General features: G+C 36.1%; 1 protein-coding gene across 1 annotated transcript in view; it reads left to right on the plus strand.

The window, feature by feature from the left end:
• DNAJC15 (DnaJ heat shock protein family (Hsp40) member C15) overlaps positions 1-21,614 on the plus strand; it is a 79,025-nt gene that overhangs the window by 53,802 nt on the left and 3,609 nt on the right. The window contains 1 exon segment of the mRNA NM_001133819.1: positions 2,252-2,322. Coding sequence (NP_001127291.1) covers positions 2,252-2,322 — 71 coding nt within the window.

The following is a 21,614-nucleotide window of genomic DNA, read 5'->3' on the forward strand; positions in this document are numbered from 1 at the left end:
TTCAGCCCTAAAGTTATTTAGAATTTACCTAACACGACATGCCAAATACATACAGAACAGCTAGAAAACGTAAGTAATAAAGGCAAGATGTGCCACAGAGCACCTGTGTAGCAAAAAAAAGGAGTTGATAAATGTAGATTAGCCACAGAACTTGAAATCATTGAGCTGTAATTTTTCAGTATAATATTTTTTTATTTCTTAATAGGCAATTAAACAGTATAGTGTTCATACCTCTGGTATGATGTTTAATAGTTACTTTCTCAAAATTCAGTAGTCTTTTAACCAGACAATGTTTAATTGTCTATCTGGGAGGTACCTGCAAGCCAAAATAAGTTTAGAATGCTGCCTCAAAGACATAGGTAAACAGCCAAGAAGAATACCCTTAAGTCCTTATAGGAAAATATTTAATTCATTTTACTCATGGAAGACTATTTTATGTGCTTACTCAGCACTTAATAGTGCATTTTAATGTGCTTGGTGGTGTGTCACTTACCCACAGATCAGAGGTAGCAAGTAACTAGCAAGGAACTGCTGAAGACTAGAACAATAGCAGAATCAAGGATTGACAACTGATAGCATAGGGGAGGCACTGTTCAAAATAGAACTTAAATAAATAACATTCTAGGTCCATTTAGTAGGAGGACAAGTAAACATCTGCAGACCTTGAGAGTTTAATTGGTAATAATGACAATGCTGCGAGCCATCCAAGAAATGTTAAGTTAGGTTAGTTACACTTTATTTTCAAAATGCAGGAGATATCTAATACAGTCTCATAAACATCCTTTACTTTCATGTGTGCTAGGTTATGTTAATCTTTTTACTTATATTATCTAATTTATCTTTAAAATAAACCTGGGGTAGGTTTTATTACGTGTATGCTACGTATGAGAAAATTGCAACCGAGTTTAAGCAAGACATACTTTCACAGCTAATAAGTAGTAGAATCAAGAATTTGAACGTGTTTCTGACTAACTGTAAAAGCACATGCTTTTAGCTATTACGTTGTGGTTCATCCATGCAAATTAAATTATTTTGAGCTTTACAATAATTATTATCCCCATTTGAAACTCAGAAAAGTTAAGTAGCTTAAACAAGATAGTATAGCTATTAAGTAGCAGTAGTAGGATTTTGTTGTTGTTAGTGTTAATTTTTTTTTCCTTGCCTAGAAAATGTACTAATAAGCAACATTTCCAATACTGGATACATTGGGTTTTACCCAAATAATTTTAGGATTATTTAATTATCTACTTTAATTTTTGTTTATAGCATAAGCTTTAACAGCCAAGCTTTTCCCATGGGTTTTTGTTTTTTTTTTCCCCACAAAGCTAAATAACTATGAGACATAAAGAGTTTTGAGATCCTCTGTAAAGGTAAAAGATAACTATAATGAAGCACTTGCTACATTCCAGGTACTGTTCTAACACTTTGTAGGCATTGACTCATTTAATCCTTACAGTTGCTCTAGCCCTGTTTTACAGTGACGAAACTGAAGCACCAAGAGGATAAAAATTTGATCAAGCTTACCCAATCTTAAGTGGCAATGCTGGGATTAAAATCCAGCAGTGGGTCAGGCGTGGAAGCTTACACCTGTAATCCTAGCACTTTGGGAGGCCGAGGTGGGCGGATCACGAGGTCAGGAGTTCGAGACTGGCCTGGACAACATGATGAAACCCTGTCTCTACTAAAATACAAAAATTAGCCGGGTGTGGTGGTGTGCGTCTGTAATCCCAGCTACTCAGGAGGCTGAGGCAGGAGAATCACTTGAACCTGGGAGGTGGAGGTTGCAGTGAGCTGAGATCATGCCACTGCACTCCAACCTGGGCAACAGAGCAAGACTCCTCCTTCTTGAGAGAAAAAAAAAAAAAGTCCAGCAGTATACCTCTGGAATCCAAATACTTGTCTGCTACACCGTATATGCCGCCTTCCCCCCAAATAACTTAGAAGCATAAGTTTTCAAACTTACAGTATTGTCTGCAGAAGCTGACTCCCCTAACCTATATCTTGTTTTGTTTTCTAAATTGATTGAGAATAAGAATTGGCATTACAAAGGACAGAAGAAAAACACATGTAACATTGAATCAATGATTTATTTTGATGGTTAGTGGAATTAAGTGGAAAGCTGTAATTTCGTATTTGTCCACAAGATGGTGAAATTCTCATTAGGTATAATTTCTTGAAACCCATATAAACCCTTAATTTATAATCTGCATTTGGCGCTATTTATTATAAGCACTTTAATTTCTTTTCACAGCCCATCTGCTGGCAAGGCTAAGATTAGAACAGCTCATAGGAGAGTCATGATTTTGAATCACCCAGATAAAGGTAGGTAGAATTCCTATTTTTCATAATATGTATATCAAAATATGCTGTGAATTCCTTTCAGATAAAGTCATTATAAATGATATATAGTTGAGATGGAAGTTTGTGCGCCACACGTATTGTGATTTTTTCCTCATAAATGAGCATTTAGATTGGAGTTCAGTGATTCACACAAGTAGTGGATTTATATTATCTGCTTTCAAGAACTTAGTTGCTGGTTTTTATATATGACTTCCTGAACCCATCTGATGCGCCTACCATTTTTATCAAGAAAAACCAAAAACACAAGTTATGGACTCTTTGGTTGTATAAACTGATTTGGGCATCACAAATTGTATTTATGTAACCTTCAATGTAAAAGCACAAGAGTTAGAGGATTTCCTCCAAATCTGTGAATGTAATATGTCATAGATGATTCTGAATTTCTTAATTTTATTCTGGAAGGCTCTGAGGCTGAGCCATTTGTTTTTAACTGGCCAGGTTTTTAATGTAAATTTATCTTACAGAAAGACAATTATTATAACTTTAACTACACTACAGCTGCTTGAGAGAGAAAGCCCATATGTTCATTGCTGTTTCTGCTTTAAAATAACAGATGGTAGAAAGTTACACTGTATTTCAGAAGTCAAAGGAGGGTGGGGGAGGAAAGTGAAGGGTTTCTTGGATTCTTATTTACAGACTTTCAGTTTCCTAATTATTTCAAAAAAATTAAAAACAAATTTTGGATTCCTCTCCATCCTAACCAGTACCAAAATAAGGCATTCTTTTTCAGCTTTCTCACTTAATTACTTACTATAAAAGTTTTTTTCGCTAAGCATCATCTCTGTTGGTTTTTGCACTTACTATTCTTTAGTGTGAATAAACATGAGAATAAACTTTGAAAAGAGGTTTTGCTAAAAATTTCTGAACAGTTTCAACAGTTACTGAAAGATTCACTCAGCTCATTTACTTTGCATTGTGGGCTATCTTATGAGCCAGTAGTGTTTAAAGAATTACGATTTATTTTGAGATGGTGTATTTATTCGAGGTGGGATTGTTGACTATAGTGGGCTTACTAATATCCTTTAGTCTGGCCCTGTGTGGGGTAGCTGGGTGTGAAAGAATGGACTTCAGAGCAAGGGATCAGCATTTTTCTTTGGCTTCTACCTTCTAGCCAGCATTGAGGCCTTGAACACTCCTTTAACTCCAAATATGAGTTTTATTATTTACAAAATGACAGGATTTATTTCTAAAGTCCTTTTTGTTTGCATGATTTAATAACATTTTATGCCTATTCAATTAATGTAGAGGCTGTACCCTGTGTTTCTGTTCAGATCAGATTTTTAACTTAAGAAAGACGCTTTTAATGTTTTTGGATTATTGTTCCCTCTGAGAATATATTGACAACTGTGGACTTTTTTTCCATATAACTGCTTATTCACCCAAAATTTATAAACATTTGGAGTTTCAGAAAGTTCATGCACTTCCTAAAACCCATCCATATACTCACAGTTAAGAACTCCTGCTCTAGTAAAAGTGTAGTGATAGGAATGTTGGAACTTCTCTCTTTGATGGAGTTGAGAGATGATAGCTCATAAATCTCAAAGTTATCTTTTGAGAAGGAAGATTGTTTTGTTTTCAATGGGAAACTAACAGATTTTAAACAAAAATGCCTCATTGCCTTTGGAAAGCGAAATCCAAGAGTATTTGGGGAAGTATGAGAATGGGCAGCTTTTAATTTTGTTTCTTCTTCTTAGAATCCTTCAACATATTTACTTTAGCCAGGTCACCACTGGGTATTATAGGTAGTTGGAAATACTTAAATCTCATTTCCAGTGCTTCTGAATTCATGAATATGTTTCCCCACCCACCCCCAAGGAACTTTTCTGTTGGTTTTGCTACCAGCTGATAGAACAAGTTTGGAATTTCAAATGTGTGACCAACTATAATTTGTTACACATTTCATTATCAGCTGTGCAAAGAAAGTGACACCAGAAAATTAGGTGTGGGAAATGGCTGAAAATAAATTTTTGTAATTAGTTTTAAATAGGCATTCAGACGTATTTTGGTAAAAAGGAAATTTTTCTTTTTCAATGTAGTGAGATAAAAAATTAATGCAGTAAAAACATCTCGGGTCTTGATCTAACGCTTTCAAGGCTAATATCTTTTAGATTACTGCTTTTCTTAAATTGATGAAGAAAGAGGTTAGTGGTTATGAAATGAGTAGTTTTACAGTAATGCGTAGTGAATATAGAAGGGGAGAGGACAGATTGCTCAGAGATTTCTTACAGGCTGTCTAATGCAGTCTTAATTAATGTGTATTTTGCCTATTCTTACCAGTCCAGTTTGTGCAAGTTAAAAACAGAAATCAAAAGTAAACATTTAGAAAGCTTTATAACATCGCCACGATACCCAAATGTGTGATACTTTTGTACCGTGTAAAAGTATTGGTCCACTACAGATTGGAAATGTTTGAAATATTTAAAAAGTACACCTTTGCCGTAGCTTGAGAGGCACTGATCTAATCAATGCTGCCTCCTAAATCTGGGCTTTCTGCTCTGTCCCGGGGAAAATGTCCTATTAGCTCACCTTCAAGACTTTTAGTGATTAAGAGCTTCCTGTTTCACAAGGCAGCTTGCTGTACTGCTGGACAGCTCTAACTACGAGAAAGTTCTTTCTTGCATTTAGATGAAATCTGCCTGCCCGCAGTGGGGAGATTCTCAACCTTTTCCCACTTATACGCCTTTCAGTAAACACACGGTATTCTCACACTTCCTTATTAGAGTGTTTAAGTCAAAATTAAATATTGGGATTAAAAACAAGTCAAAGTAATTATACTGTTGAATGGATTTTCTCTAATTACTCTCATTGTATAATAAGCTAATTTTTATTTGAAGTCCTGGTAATAATATATTGTAATTTCTTACAGTATATTACATTTAAAAATGTGTTCTAAATATTTAGAAAAAGAAAGAGGTAATCCCCAAGAGTCATCATGGATTCACTAAGAAAAGGTGATGGTTTTTTGATACATTTACTGGACTGTTTGTTTTGGAGGGTTCATCTTTCTTTTCCCTTCATTTCAACATTTTAGATTTAAGGCTTTGTGTTAACTAAATTTTTGGTAAAGAGATAATTTTGTTTTATGCATTGATTTTCCTTGATAAATGCTGAGATCCTTAAAAGTAGAGAACGTGGCTTATTCTTTATAACTTACATGGCTGACACATCATAAACTCTAAATTCATAAGTTTTTTTGGTGAGTAAATGAATTAAACATGGATAAAAACAAGGCAAACACTTGGTAGGTAAAACAGAATTGGGAGCGATAACTAATACATTAAATAATTTCTTAGATTAGATTGATAGGAAACAACCTGACACTAATCTTCCATTTACTCAAAAATTATTTATTTAGCACCTACTATGTGCCAGGCATTGTGCTAAATCTTAAGACAGCTTCAACAAGACAATTAGATCTCTGTCCCCGTGGGATCATGCATTCCAGTGGAGGAGCAGATAAAAAATAAGTAAACCTATTTCAAGTTGTAGCAAGGCAATAAAGGGTATAATGAGCTAAGATATAAAACATAAGAGAGAGGCAACTTTACATAGGATGACTGGGAAAACCTCTGTGAGGAGACGTACAGGATGAGAAGGAGGTAGCTGTGTGAAAAGTGGTAAAGAAAGTAAAAGGGCTAATGTGCAAAGCCTCTGAGGGAGGAAAGAATTTATTGTGCTTAAGGACCTGAAGGAAAATTAGTGTGATAGGAATATAATAGGCAAGTGGAAAGATACCATGAGATAAAGTAGTACCCAGATTTTTAAAACTAGGTATGTATTATGATAATGAAATACTGTGGGTTCTATATAAGATTTTAACTTTGTTCTAAATGCAAAGGGAAGTTACTGGCAACTTTTAAACAGTAGAGTGATATAATTCAGTATACCTTTTAAGAAGTCATTTTTCTTTCATCCTCAATCTCTAATTTTTTATTTTTAAGTATACTTTAATAAAAGTGTAATATATGGGCAGAAAAGTGCACAAATCATAACTATATTCCTTTTTCACTTTGCCAACCTTTGCACTGATGGTGTAAAAATATTGGTGGGTAAAACTGGTGGTGTCTTAACGTTAGTCAAGGCAGTGACACCAATCTATCCATATATATGCATATGGGAAAAATGAATCATGTGATGCCATATGCAAAATTAATTCTTAATGGGTTATAACCTGTTAAAAGAAAAACTTCAGACAAATTTCACAGAGTTTATTTGAGCAATGAATGATTCATGAATTGGGCAGCACTCAGAACCAGAAGAGGTTCAGACGATGCCCTTAACAGCATGAGCAGCAAGCTTTTATAGGCCAGATACAGAAGCAAAGCAGATAAATTACCTGATTGGCTTCAGCTAGGCATCTGCCTTATTTTGCATGGGCATGGTATGATGAAGCATTTACCTTGTTTGAGCATGGTGTGATGAGTTGGCTGCTTGTGATCAGCTGAAACTATCTGTTTGTTATACTTCTAAGTTGGGTTTCAGTTTGTGGAAGTACTAAGTTAGGTCGTAGTTCATTACGTAGGAACTAAGTACAGAGACAGCCCCAGGCTAATGGCATCCTGCTTATTTAATTTAACAAACCTAAATATGAAAGGTAAAACAAACTTCCATATAAAAGAAAACATAGACTTAGGCAAAGATTTCCTATGCATGGCATAAATTAAAGGGGAAAATTTTGCCTCTATTTATGAAAAAAAAATAGCTGGTTATTTTGCCTTTTTTTGAAAGTTGACAAATATTGTTATCAAGGCGCTCTGGCCTCTTAAAAGAAATTGGGCAGCATTCTTTACTTTCTGAACGTTTGTGTAAGATTAGTCTTCTTTCTTTCTTCTTTTTTTTTTTGAGATGGAGCCTTGCTCTGTTGCCCAGGCTGGAGTGTAGTGGTACAATCTTGGCTCACTGCAAACTCCGCCTCCTGGGTTCACACCATTCTCCTGCCTCAGCCTCCTGAGTAGCTGGGACTACAGGCGCCCACCACCACACCCGGCTAATTTCTTTGTATTTTAGTAGAGATGGGGTTTCACTGTGTTAGCCAGGATGGTCTCGATCTCCTGACATCGTGATCCACCCACCTTGGCCTCCCAAAGTGAGATTAGTCTTATTTCTAGGTATTTGTAAGAGTTCACAAATGAAGCCATCTGGGCTTGGAGACTTCTTTGTGGGAAGATTTAAAATTACAGATTCAATTTATTTGTTTTTTTTTTTTTATTTCTTTATTTTTTATTTTTGATACACTCTGTCACTTAGGCTGGAGTGCAGTGGCACGATCTCTGCTCACTGCAACCTCCACCTCCCGAGTTCAAGTGATTCTCCTGCCTCAGCCTCCCGAGTAGCTGAGACTACAGGTGTGTGCCACCACGCCTGGCTAATTTTTGTAGATTATTTAGTAGAGATGGTGTTTCAACATGCTGGCCAGGCTGGTCATGAACTCCTGACGTCAGGTGTTCTGCCTGCCTCGGCCTCTCAAAGTGCTGGGATTACAGGTGTGAGCCACTGCACCTGGCCAATTCAGGTTATTTAAAAGATCCACATCTCTTTCATATTTTTCATTTCTCCTTAATATCATTTTGGTTAGTTTTTTTCTTAGGAATTTGTTCATTTCACCTAAAATTTCAGGTCTATTGTTATAAATGGGTTCATAATATCTTCTTATTACCTTGGTAATGTTTGTAATTACAGTGTTAAGCCACATTTTTATTCCCAATATTAGTAATTTATTTGTATCATCTCTTATTAATCTCTATTTATAAAATAATTTTTTGCATCATTGTTATTTCATTCCTTCCACTATCTTTGAGTTTATTTGCTGTTCTTTTTCTAATTTTTTGAAATGAATAGTCAGATCACTGGTTTCGGCTGTCATTCAGTTCAAAATGCTATAATTTTCATTATGATTTTTTTCTTTGACGTGTGTTATTTGACATGCATTCCTTCATTTTTTAACAATAGAGGGTTTTGTAGTTATCTCTATAGTATTGCTTTCTAGTTTAATTCCATTTGGGAAGAGAACATACTCTGATTTCAATAATCTAGCACATGGTCAATTTTGGGAAAAATTTGTGATCACTTGAACAGAATATATATTCTGCAGTTACTCGATGCAGTCTTCTAGATATGTGAGTAAAGTTTGTTGACTGTATTGTTCAGATCTTCTGCATTCTTACTATTTCTTGTCTGCCTACTCCATTATCTGTTAAGATAGGGGTAAAACCTCCTACAGTGATTGTGGATTTGTCTGTTTCTTCATTTAGGTTTTTGTTTGTTTATGGTGAAAAGGATTTTGGGGGCAAATGATTTAGGATTGTTATATCTTACATATGTATTTCTCCCTTGTTTTAAATATCTCTCATTGTTTATAGTAGTGCTTTTTGCCATAAAGCCTACCTTATCGAAAATATGTATAGCTGTACCAACTTTCATTTGGTTAGTGTTTACATGGTATATCTTTTTTCCATCTTTTTATTTTCAGCCTTTTTGTAACTCGCTTGTTGGTTTGTCTCTTGCAAGCAGCATGCAGTCGTTTTAAGTGTGACAATTTTAGACTTTTAATGTAACTATTCAGTCCTTTTACATTTAATGTAGTTTACTGGTATTTGAATATATACATACACACATATACACACACACACACATATATGTGTGTTACTTTTTGTTTTCTATTTGACTCACCTATATTCCTTTTTCTGATCCTTGACTTTTAGCTGGTTCTGTTTTTTAAAAATTTTATACTTTTTTCTTTAGTAACTTGATAGATACATTTTTTTAAAAGACAATTTATTTTGGGAGGCCTGGGCAGGAGGATTGCTTGGGCTCAGGAATTCAAGACCAGCCTGGGCAACATAGCAAGACCCTTTCTCCAGTAAAAATTTTAAAAAATTAGCTGGACAGGGTGGCACATGCCAGTTGTTCCAGCTGCTTGCGAAGCTGAGGTGGGATGATTGCTTAAGCCTGAGAGATGGAGGCTACAGTGAGCTATGATCATGCTACTGTACTCCAACCTAGGTGACAGAGTGAGACCCTGTCTCAGAGAAAACAAAACTGTTTCTTTAGTGACTGTCCAAAGAATACAGAATACTCTCTTGACTTACTACAGTCTGAAATAAAATATTACTTTGGCCACTCCTCAAGTAATACTAGGACTATTAATTTTTTCCAGTTCATTGTTCTTTCTTCTACACTGTCTAATTTCCTCTTAAACTATCTATTAAGCTCTTAATGTCATTTCTAAAATTTCCAGTTGATTCTTTTTTATGAAATCCAATTCTCTGTAATTTTACGTATCTTTTCCATCTTTCCTCTGTTTTCTTAAATATATTACTCATAGTTATTTGGTTTTCAGGCCTTCTGTTTGTATGCAAAGTAATTTTTTTGAATGCCATACATTTTGTATGAAAGGAACAGTTTTCAAACTTTTTTGTCTCAGACCAAAAAAGACTTTATATGGATTCTATCTGTGAGTATTTACAGTAATAGAAATTAACACTGATAAATTGTTTTCTTTTTCTTTTTCTTTGTGTTCACTGAGACAGGGTCTTGTTCCATTGCCCAGGCTGGAGTGCAGTGGTGTGATCACAGCTCACTTCAGCCTTGGCCTCTCAGACTCAAGCAATCCTCTCACCCTAGCCTCTCAAGTACTTGAGACAATAGGTGTGTGCCAACATACCCAGCTAATTTTTTATTTTTATCTTTGTATAAATGGACTCTCACTATGTTGCCCAGGCTGGTCCCTAACTCCTGGACTCAAGCAGTCCTCCCACCTTGGCCTCTCAAACTGCTGAGATTACAGGCATGAGCCACTATGCTGGCCTAAAACTGAGAAAGTTTAAATGTACCTATTAATTCATTCTAAAATATTAAACTTGTTATATATTAATATAGATAACATAATCTTTATAAAAATTTATCTTTTCCACGATAAAATTTTTGAAGACTAATGAGTAAAGTGATATTGTTTTACATTTTCGCACACCTCTTTTAATGTCTGGCTTAACAGAAAATACCCTGATATTTATATCAACCTCTACATTCATTCTCTTGTGATATGTTGTTTTGTTTAAATTTATGAAGAAAATACGACTTCACACAAATAGGTAGTTGGGAAAGGAAAGAGTATTTTATTCGTCTTTTTAGTTAATTGCAGATATTCTTCCTTGCTACTAAACCAGAACTCAACAAGTGGTAGTTTCTTAAAGATTAGTTGCATTTTGGAACCTGAAACCATGCCAATGAACTTTCAAAGTCTATTATATTAAAATCCATTGGTCTGTCTTTTACTTTGAATTTTTTTTTCCCATCTGTGATTTTGTAACATCATTAATTGGTCATTTGGGAAATACTGCTTCGCTGAGAGTTACAAATCATCCAAATGTTGGTGTATTTCATTTTATCAGTATTTCTAAAGATGTGGTCCCCACACTGTCAGCAGCTTCCCCTGGGCACTTGTTAGACATGCAAACTCTTAGGTTCCACCCTAGACCTACTTAAGCAGAAAACCTGGGTTTGGGGCCTAGCATTTTGTGTTTTATGAAGCCCTCCAGTTGATTCTAATGTACACTAATGTTTGAGAACCACTGCTCTAAGGGTTCCAACTGGGTTTCTGGGGTGTTCGGTGGGGTCCCTATGCGTGGCAGGTTCTGATCTCTAATCACAGTCTCCTTAGCATTTTGAAACTTCTGAAAACTTTTCAGAAGCTTCTTGCTTTTTTCAGAAACTTTCTACTTTGCTTCTACCCTGTACAAGTTCAGAACTTTGGTATATACTTAGAGGGAAAAATCAGCTGTGTATCAGGCTCTATTTTCAAACTTGCCTTTTTCAGTTGAGTTCTAAATCTTTGAGTCTACAATTTTTGTCTTAGTAGCTTGTGAGACTGCAAGAAGCCTTGCCTGCCCCCAGCAGCAGACTTCTTGTGTCCATTGCCCATACTTTTAATTTCTTGCCTTACACCAAGAATCATCAAATAATCTAAGGGAAAAAGCAATTTCAGAATGTCATTTTACCTCTCTAAGTTTCCTCCCCTTCCGGAATCTTCGGACCCTCAAGCCATGGTTTTCTTAGAAGTTTCTTTATAACACTAATTCAACAGGTGGGGTTTTTTAGTGGTTGTTTCATTTTTGTTGTGAATTTTGTCTGGCTTTTTTTAGTTGCTTTTAATGTGAGCATCTAACACACTACTCCATCATAACCAAAAGCAAAAGTACAGAAAGTTACTTTTGAGACAGTAGGACAAATTAATTGGCTAGCCGGTCATCCAGGAGGCTGGTACAGTAATCTGAGTGAGAAATAATGATGACCTAGTTTAGGAGGGAGACAAGAAAGTGAATTTGACTTATGTTTTTAGAAACAGAAGCAACAGTTACTGCTGCTTGATTTGATACAGGAAATTTAGTATTTCCTGTTGATTTCTGAGTCAAAAAATTAGGTAGATGGTGGAGCTATTTACTGAAATGGGGATGATCTAGAGTGGACAGGTGATTGTAAACAGGTTTAGGAGAAAAAAAATACTGTCTTGATGTTAAATGAATTAGTCAGTAGATTGTCCAAGTGGAAATGGAGAATAGGAATTGAATAAATTACTCTAGAGTTCAGAGAAGCAGACTGGACTTAAGAATCGTCAGTTTAAGATGGTGTTGAAACCAGCCTTAAGAGGTCATGAAAAGTGAAAGTATGGATAAGAAATAGGAGGAAAAAACCCCGAGGATCCAGGTCTAAGGAACCAAACACTTTTATAGATCAAGTTAGAAAAGGGGAAATCATCCAAGGGGACAGAAGGAAAAAAATGTAAGGAGAAAATGATACCATAGAAGCTAAGAAAGGAATATATTTAAGGAAACCAAGTGATCAACTGGGCTGAATGCTGCTGTGAGAACCATTAAAATAAGGATAGAGAGGAGGGTCCAGAGTATTTTTTCCACATTGGAAGACTTTGATGACCTTAAAAAACAGTTTTAATTGGTGCAGGGCTAAGGAGTGAAAAGATGCGGAAGTTGAGTTGGCTTATATACACAGCTATTTTGAGAAGTTTTGTGAGGAAGAGGAAGAGGAAGAGTAATTTTTAGCAGGTTTGTGTGTCAATGGAAATGATCAACTAGAGAAGGTGATGATTTCGAAGAGATTAAATTTTGGGGGAAATAAATGTAATGTTTTAAGTCTCAAAAGTCAATTGTATAACTGTGGGACAGAGATTTGGCAGTGTTTCACGTGGAAAAGAGCCATGGGACATGTATTTGATCTCAAGGCCTGTAAGATTCAACAGCATAAAAGCTGCTAAAAATTTTATGCAGTCCTAAGCTGCATAAAGGACACATAGTATCTTTATTAAAGACCAAATATTACTGCAATCTTCTGTATTTATTTGTTATGCATTCATTCAATTAATATTTATCAAGCTGTACTGAGCTAGGCATTTAGATCTTATCTAGAATTTTGTGTCTGTTTCTGGATCCCAGATTTTTTAAGGATACTGACAAACCAAATACTACTTAGAGGAAATTGAACAGGATCATGAGGTGTCTGGAAACAATGTCATATAAGCAATTATTCATTCAACAAAATTTATTGAGTACTTAATGTAAGCCAGATAATGCACTAGATACTGAAGAAGATAACCAAAGACCTTGCTGTTATGAATCTTATATTCCACTGTGAGAGACAATAGTAGATAGGTAATTGGTAGTTGAAAAATGGCCACAGATTCTTCATAGCTCCTCCCACCAAGAGGTGGTCTGATTTTTCACCCATTGTATTCAGGATGGCCTTTGTCATTTGCTTTGACCAATAGAATATAGCAAAAAATGACATGTGATTTCTGAGCCTAGGCCTCAAGAAGCATTGCAGCTTCAGCTCTTACCTTCTTAGCTCCTTGAGTCCACCAAGTGAAGAAGACTAAGCTCTCCTCCTGATGGAAGAAAGACCAAGTAGAGAGAGGCCTAGCTATCCCAGCTTAGGCCCTAGTGAGGACATCCTGGACCACCCAGCTCAGAAGAACCACCCTACCAATCCACAGAAAAGTGAGAAATAAAAAGAACATTGTTGCTTTTAGCCACTAAGTTTTGGGGTGGTTTGTTTTGCAGAAAAGGCTGATATAAAAAATGTCCATGATGTCATGGATCATAAGTGCTTTGAAGAAAAAGCAGAGCATGAGTTAGAGAATGGCAGCTGGAGGGGAGGCGGTTGCTGATTTACTTACAGCCTTCTTAGAAATTCTCTCTAAGGAGATAATATTTGAGTAGAGACCTAAGGCAGTAAGTCATGCAAAATGAAGAAAGAATATTTCAGGCTGAAGAAACACCAAGTGCATAGGTCCTGAAATGAGAACATATGGTTTGTTTCTGGAATTATAAGCAGATCAGCTGGAGCATAGGAAGCAAAAGGGAGAGTGATAGGAAATACAAATGGAGAGGAAGCCCAAGTCTAAATGATGGAGTGGCTTGCAAGCCATACTACAAACTACAGGTTTTACTTTTAGGCATTATGGGAATGCTATTACCTGTTTTGCAGTATTAGGAAGACTATTTTGGCAGCTATGAAGCAAATAGGGAGTCAAGAGTGGAAGCAAGGAAGTCACTAGAGAAAACTGTAGTAATCCAAGAGAATGATACTGTTTTGGATGAGGGTTGTTGTAGTAGAGGAGGTAAAGAGGGGGAAAAAAAAGGTCTAGGCCAGGCACGGTGGCTCATTCCTGTAATCCCAGCACTTTGGGAGGCCGAGGCGGGCAGATCACCTGAGGTCGGGAGTTCGAGACCAGCCTGACCTACATGGAGAAACCCCATCTCTGTTAAAAATACAAAATTAGCCGGGCATGGTGGCTGTAATCCCAGCTACTCAAGAGGCTGAGGCAGGAGAATCACTTGAACCCGGGAGGCAGAGGTTGTGGTGAGCCAAGATCTAGCCATTGCACTCTAGGCTGGGCAACAAGAGCGAAACTCCTTCTCAAAAAAAAAGGTCTAATTCAAAATATATTTTGAAGGAACACCCAACAAAGCTTATGAATCAGGCGTAAGAAAAAATGAGGAAAGATGACTCCTAGGTTTTTGGCCAAAGCAATGGTTAGAGAAAAAGAAAATTTGCTATACTGAGAAACTTAGAGGGGATCTATGCAATATCAAATACTTAAAATGTGGCATGTATATGTGAAGTCCCTCTTCTATGCCTCTATGAGGACAGAATTATGTTCACTGAGAAGAAACTAAGTAGTGAAAATTTGACCCCCATAAGGAAGACTTTTCTTCTAGCTGGAACGTAAGACATCAGTCAGCTAGTAATTAATTGAGGCTTTCTGGAAGTGGGTAGAACAGGGTACTCTTCTAGGCACTGGAGCTACAGCAATGGAAAAAGTGATGGCAGATAGAGGCAGCAAAGGTAATTTGATTGAAAACTACTAGAAAGCAACTTATTAGGGATGTCATAGAAGGAATTCATTTATTGGGTAAGAGGTAGAACCTTTTCAGACCCTTCCAACTCTGGGTTTCTGTGATTCTCTAATGATCTGATAAACCAAATCAGACTCAAATATTTTTCTTCAGATCCCCTTGTCTCTACATTATTTTTTTAATGCTATATTGAGATATAATTCACATACCATACAATTCAATTCATCCATTTAAGGTATACAGTTCAGTAGTTCTGGTATATTCTCAGACATGTGCAAACATCACACTCAATTTTGGAACATTTTCATCACCTCAGGAACAAACCCCTTTAGCTATTGTCCCCTCATCTTCCTGTTCTCAGTTCAGTTCCATTGATCAGTCTGTCTGTCCTTGTCCTAGTACCACACTGTCTTGATTACTGTTGCTTTGTAGTAAGTTTTAATATTGTGAAATGTGAGTCCTCCTACTTTATTCTTATTTTGTAGAGTTGTTTTGGCTGTTCTTGGTCCTTCCATAATAATTCCATATGAATTTTAGAACCAGCTTCTCAATTTCTACAAGGAAATCAGCTGAGATTTTTGATAAGGATTGCATTAAACCTGTAAATTAGACTGGGGAATTTTGCCATTTTAACAGTGTTAAGTCTTCTGATCCACAGAGACATGATGTTTTTCTGTTTATTTAGATCTTAATTTCTTTCAATAGTGTTTTGTAGTTTACAGGTCTGAGTTTTGGACTTTTGTCAAGTTTATTCCTGTTTTATTCTTTTTAATGCTATTGTGAATGAAATTATTTTTATAATTTTATTTTCAGGTTGTTTATTATAAATGTATAGAAATACAATTAAGTTGTATATTGATCTTTTATCCCACAACCTTGCTGAACTTATTTATTAGGTCTAATAGTTATTAGTGGATTCTTTAGGATTTTCAGTATACAAGATCATGTCACCTATGAATAGTGATAGTCTTACTTCTTGCTTTCCAATCTGGATGTCTTTTTCTTTTTTAAGCTCATTAGACTGGCTTGAACCTCCATTATAATTAAGAACAGACATCCTTGTCTTGCTTCTGATCTTAGGGAAAAGCATCCAGTCTTTGCTCATTCAGTCTGTGGGTTTTTTATAGATGCTTTTTATCTACAAACATACTAACACTTAGAGAACTTCTCTCTATTCCTAGTTTGCTAGGTGCTTTTTTCACGAAAGGGTGTTGAATTTTGTCAAATGCTTTTTCTCCATGTATTGAGATCATTATGAATATTTTATTTTCTTTTGATGAGATTGGCTATATTTATTTTTTGGTGGTTAAACCAAACTTGCATCCCTGTGTTAAATCCCACAGGGATGCAAGGTTTATAATTCCTGCATCCCTTGGTTGGTTGTGGTTTATAATTCTTTTTATATGTTGCTGGGTTTGGTTTGCTAGTATTGTGTTTTAGTATCTTTGCATCCACACTTATAAGATATATTGATCAGTAGCTTTCTTATGATATCTTTGTCTGGTTTTGGTGTGAAGATAATGTAGGCTTTACAAAATAAATTAGGAAATGTTCTTTCTTTTATAAGCCATCAGGGGCTGGGCTTTTCTTTGTGGGTAGTTTTTTGTTTACTGATTCAGTCTCTTGTTACAGGAATATTCAAGTTGTCTCTTCTTGAGTCAGTATCAGTAGTTTGTATCTTAGGAGCTTGTCCATTTTCTCTAAATTATGTAATTTATTGACATACAGTTGTTTCTCTTCTTTTTCCATTGTCTTAGGTTGAAGGTTAAGTTATTGATTTGAACTCTTTTTTTTTTTTTTTTGAAACAAGGTCTCATTCTGTCACCCAGACTGGAGTGCAGTGGCACAGTCATAGCTCACTGCAGCCTCGACCTCCCAGGCTTAAGTGATGCTTCCACCTTAGCCTCCTGAGTAGCTGGGACTACAGGCACATGCCACCTTGCTCAGCTAATTTTTGTATTTTTTGTAGAGATAGGGTTTTGCCCTGTTGCCCAGGCTGGTCTCAAATTCCTGAGATTAAGTGATCCGCACCCCCGTCACCTCCCAAAGTGCTGGGATTACAAGTGTGACCCACTGTGCCCAGCCATCTTCCTTTTTAACATAGACACTTACAGCAATACATTTCTCTGCGCACTGCTATCGCGGTGTCCCATGCGCTGTGGGTGGTGTTATTCATGTTTAATATCATTCTATTATGGTCGGAGAATACAGTGTATTATTTCTGTCCTTTTCAACTTACTAAGGTTTGTTTTATGGCCTATTATATGCTCTGTCCTGGAGAATATCCTCTGTGCATTTGAGAAAAATTGCGTATTCTGTTGTTGGGTAGTGTTCTATAAATATGTGTTAGGTCTTGTTAGTTTATAGTATTAAGTCTTCTGTTTCCTTGTTGATCTTTTGTGTGGTTGTTCTGTTATTGAAAGTGGGGTATTAGCTAGTGTTTATTCTTCATTTCTTAGTTTGTTTTTGCTTTGGTTGGTTTTTGCTTCGGTTGGTTTTTGCTTCATATATTTTGGTGCTCTATTGTTAGGTGCACATATGTTTACAGTTGTTTCATCTTCCAGATTGATTGGCCCATTTTTCATTACGGAGTGTCCCTTTTTGTCTCTAATAACGTTTTTGGTTTCAAAGTTTACTTTGTCTCATTAGCCACTCTAGCTTTTCAGTGATTGCTGCTGTCAGGATATGTCTTTTTCCATCCTTTTACTTTCAGTATTTTTGTCTTCAAATCTAAAGTGTGTCTCCTGTAGAGAACATATAGTTGGCTCATGTTAGTTTGCTTTTCTTCTATTTTTTAATAGAAACAGGGTCTTGCTATATTGCTCAGGCTAGCCTCAAACTACTGAGCTCAAGTGATCCTCCTGCCTCCCAAAGTGCTGGGATTATAGGCATTGAGCCACTGCACCTGGCTGGATCATGTTGTAATTTAATCCAGTCTGACAGCCTTTGCCTTTTGATTGGGATTGTTTAATCCATTCTCATTTAGTGTTGTTATTTATTATTTACTTTTATTTCAGTAGTTTTGGGGGAACAAGTGGTGTTTGGTTTGCATGGAAAAGCTTTTTTGTGGTGATTTCTGAGATTTTGGTGCACTCATCGCCCAAGCAGTGTACACTGTACCTAATGTGTAGTCTTTCATCCCTCATCTCCCTTTTCTCTCTTTCCCCCCAAGTCTCCAAAGTCCATTATATCATTCTTATGCCCTTGTGTCCTCATAGCTTAGCTTTCACTTATAAGTGAGAATATACAAATGTCTGGTTTTCCATTCCGGAGTTACTTTGCATAGAATAATGGTCTCCAATTCCATCCAGGTTGCTGCAAATGCCATTATTTTATTTCTTTTTATGACTGAGTAGTATTCCATTATATATATGTACCATATTTTCTTTATCCTCATGCTGGTTGATGGGCATTTAAGCTGGTTCCATATTTTTGCAATTGTGAATTATGCTGCTATAAATGTGTGTGCAAGTGTCTTTTTCACATAATGACTTTTCCTGTGGAAAGATACCTAGTAGTGGGATTGCTGGATCAAATGGTAGATCTTTTACTTCTTTAAGGAATCTCCATACTATTTTCCATAGTGGTTGTACTAGTTTATACTCCCACCAGCAGTGTAACAGTGTTTGCTTTTCACCACATCCACGCCAACATGTATATTTTTTTTTGATTTTTTAATTATGGCCATTCTTGGAGGAGTTAGATGGTATGGCATTGTGGTTTTGATTTGCATTATCCCTGATAATTAGTGGTATTGAGCATTTTTTTAAATATGTTTGTTGGCCATTTGTGTATATTCTTTTGAGAATTGTCTTTTCATGTCCTTAGCCCACTTTTTGATGGGATTATTTATTTTTTTCTTGCTGATTGGTTTGAGTTTCTTGTAGATTCTGTATATTAGCCCTTTGTCAGATACACAGTTTGTGAAGATTTTCACCCACTCTGTGGGTTGTCTGTTTATTCTGCTGATTATTTCTTTTGCTGTGCAGAAGCTTGACTGAAAGCTTTTATTATGAATGTGTGTTGAATTTTCTGTACCTATTGACATGATTTTGTATTTATTTTGGCTGGGCATGGTGACTCACGCCTGTAATCCCAGCACTTTGGGAGGAGGCGGCGGCAGTGAGCCAAGATCTAGCCATTGCACTGCAGCCTGGGCAACAAGAGAGAAACTCCGTCTCAAAAAATAAATTAATAAATATATATTTATTTTTTATTCTGTTAATGTGGTAAATTACATCGATTAATTTTTGAATGTGTAAGCCAGTCTTGCATTCCTGATATAAACCTAACTTGGTCGTCATATCTAGTCTGATTTGATAAGTAAATATTTTGTTTGTTTTGCACCTGTGCTCATGAGAGATCTGAGTCTGTGGTTTCCTTGTGACATTTTCATTAGGGTTTGTTATCAAAGATATGTTAGCCTCATAAAAAGAGTTTAAAGTGTTTTCTTTCTTTTCTGTTTTTTGGAAAAATTCAACAAAATCATGGCCAGGATTTTTATTTATGGGAAGGTTTTTAATTACATATTACTTTCTTAAATATTCTTTTGATTTTCCATTTCTTCTTATTAATTTTGAAAGGTTTTCTTTTTCTTGGAATTTATCTTTTACATTTTTACATGCTCTGACATGAAGTTGATTAGTTTTTTAGAGAACTAATCTTTCCCTGTGTTGATTCTCTCTCGAATGCTAATTTCTATTGTGATATCTTCCTTGATGCATGAGTTATTTAGGAGTATATTGATTAATATTCTAACATTGGGATCTTCTATATGTGTTTAATTCTACTATGGTCAGTTAACAGACTCTGTTTCAATGTTTCTCAAACTCCGTGTTGGAGGACTTTGTTTTTTTCTCTCAATCTCTGGTGAACTGACAGCTTTTGTAAAATACAATGAAAATGAAATTATGAGAAAATTGAAGAAAAAAGTATGTATGTAAGATCCAGGTTTTACAGGGGTACACTATTATTTCAAACAGGTATATTTTCTAAACACTTAATCTCAATTTCCAAATCTATATATGGTCTAATAGCAGTTGTAAGTCAACCTTCATCCATGGAACACACTTTAAATAGCACCGTTTATTGTTATTTTAATCTTTGAAGTTTGTTGAGACTTGCTTTATAGCCTAGCACATGATCAGTTACAGTAAATGTTCCATGTGCAGTTTAAAAAAAGATACGTTCTGCACTTGTAGGGTGGAATGTTGTATGTGTGTCAGTTAAATCAAGTTTGTTGATGTTATTTAACTTCGGTGTTCTTACTCTTTCATTTTGTCTACTTGTTTTATGCATTATTGGGAAGAGGCATCACTCACTAAAATTGTAGATTTGTGTGTTTCTCCTTTTGGTTCTCTCCTTTTTTTCTTTGCATATTTTGAGGCTATCTTATTAGGTATATTCAGATTTACAATTGCTTTCTCTTACCAGTAGACTGACCCTTGTAACACTGTGAAATTGCCTGTTTTATTTTTACATTTTACCTTAAAATGTACTTTATCTCATAATTAGTATAACAATGTCAGCGTTATTTTTGATAGTGTATTTTTTTTCTATTTCTTAAAAGTATAGTCTCAACAATATATAGTCTGCTGGATTTTTATTAATCAACTTTATTGAGATATAATTTATATAGAATAAAATGCACCCGTTTAAATGCACAACTTGATAAGTTCTGGCAAATATATATGTGCGTGTAACCACTAACAGTCAAGACATACACCATTTCCATAAGCTCCAAAGGTTCCTTTTTGCCCCTTCCCATTGCCAGTCCCTCCCCACAGCCTGAGTAATCACCATTCTTCTTTCTGCCATAGACTATAGATTAAACATGTCTTTTCTAGAGTTTCGTATATATGGAATAGTATGATATACTCTTCTGTGTCTGGCTTCTTTGAAGGAAAAAAGCAGTGCAGAATGTGCATTTCCGTTATCTCCAGTATCTTGGCCCTCAAGACCTGACTGACTTGGTAGCCCTCCAGTGCTTTTATACTGATGTGTTTATATTTTATTTAGCTCTTCTAGTTGGGTGTCAGTGGGAGAGTTGGTCTTAAACATGATGGTTCACAATAGCCAGAAGCAAAAGACCTCTGGCAATATTTAGTGGTAGAAGTACAAAGATACAGAAATACCAAGGATGAAGTTGAGTGTTCTAATTAAATGGAACCCACTGAATTCCGCCAGAAAACTGAGAGGGGTTGAAGAGTGTTTTTTTTTTTTATTCTTTTTCTTTTTTTTCTTTTTTTTTTTGGAGATGTGGTCTCACTCTGTCACCCAGGCTGGAGTGCAGTGGTGCGATCAAGGCTCACTGCAGCCTCAACCTCCTCGGCTCAAGTGATCCTCCACCTCAGCCTCTCCAGTAGTTCAGACTACAGGTGTGCACCACCACACCCAACTGATTTTTTAATTTTTTGTAGAGACAGAGTCTTATTATGTTGCCCAGGCTGGTCTCAGACTCCTGGGCTCAAGTGATCCTCTCACCTCACCCTCCCAAAGTGCTGGGATTACAGGCGTGAGCCACTGTGTCCAGCCAAGAGTATTTTGTTTTTGTTAAATTTAGGGTATGCATCCTATCCTATGTTATCAGTCAGGATTTACTGCCAGCAACTAGGTATTTTAACCAGGAGAGCATTTAGTACAGGTTACATGTTGTTGGAAGATCTGAAGGAGCAAGTTCTACACTTGGCCTACAAGAATCATTCCTAAACAATTACAGAGCTACTCTGTCAGGGAAGCTGCTGCCTCACAGGCTGCCACTAGAACTGTGGGAGAAGCACAGTTGCTGCCACCACTATACCACACTCTTGCTTACTAGTAGTAGTAATGATAAAGAGGTGCAGCAAGAAAGCCTTTCCTTCATTTCAGCCTTCCAAGTCTCACAAG

This window comes from Pongo abelii, chromosome 14 (assembly GCF_028885655.2).
Source record: "Pongo abelii isolate AG06213 chromosome 14, NHGRI_mPonAbe1-v2.0_pri, whole genome shotgun sequence".
NCBI lineage: Eukaryota > Metazoa > Chordata > Mammalia > Primates > Hominidae > Pongo > Pongo abelii.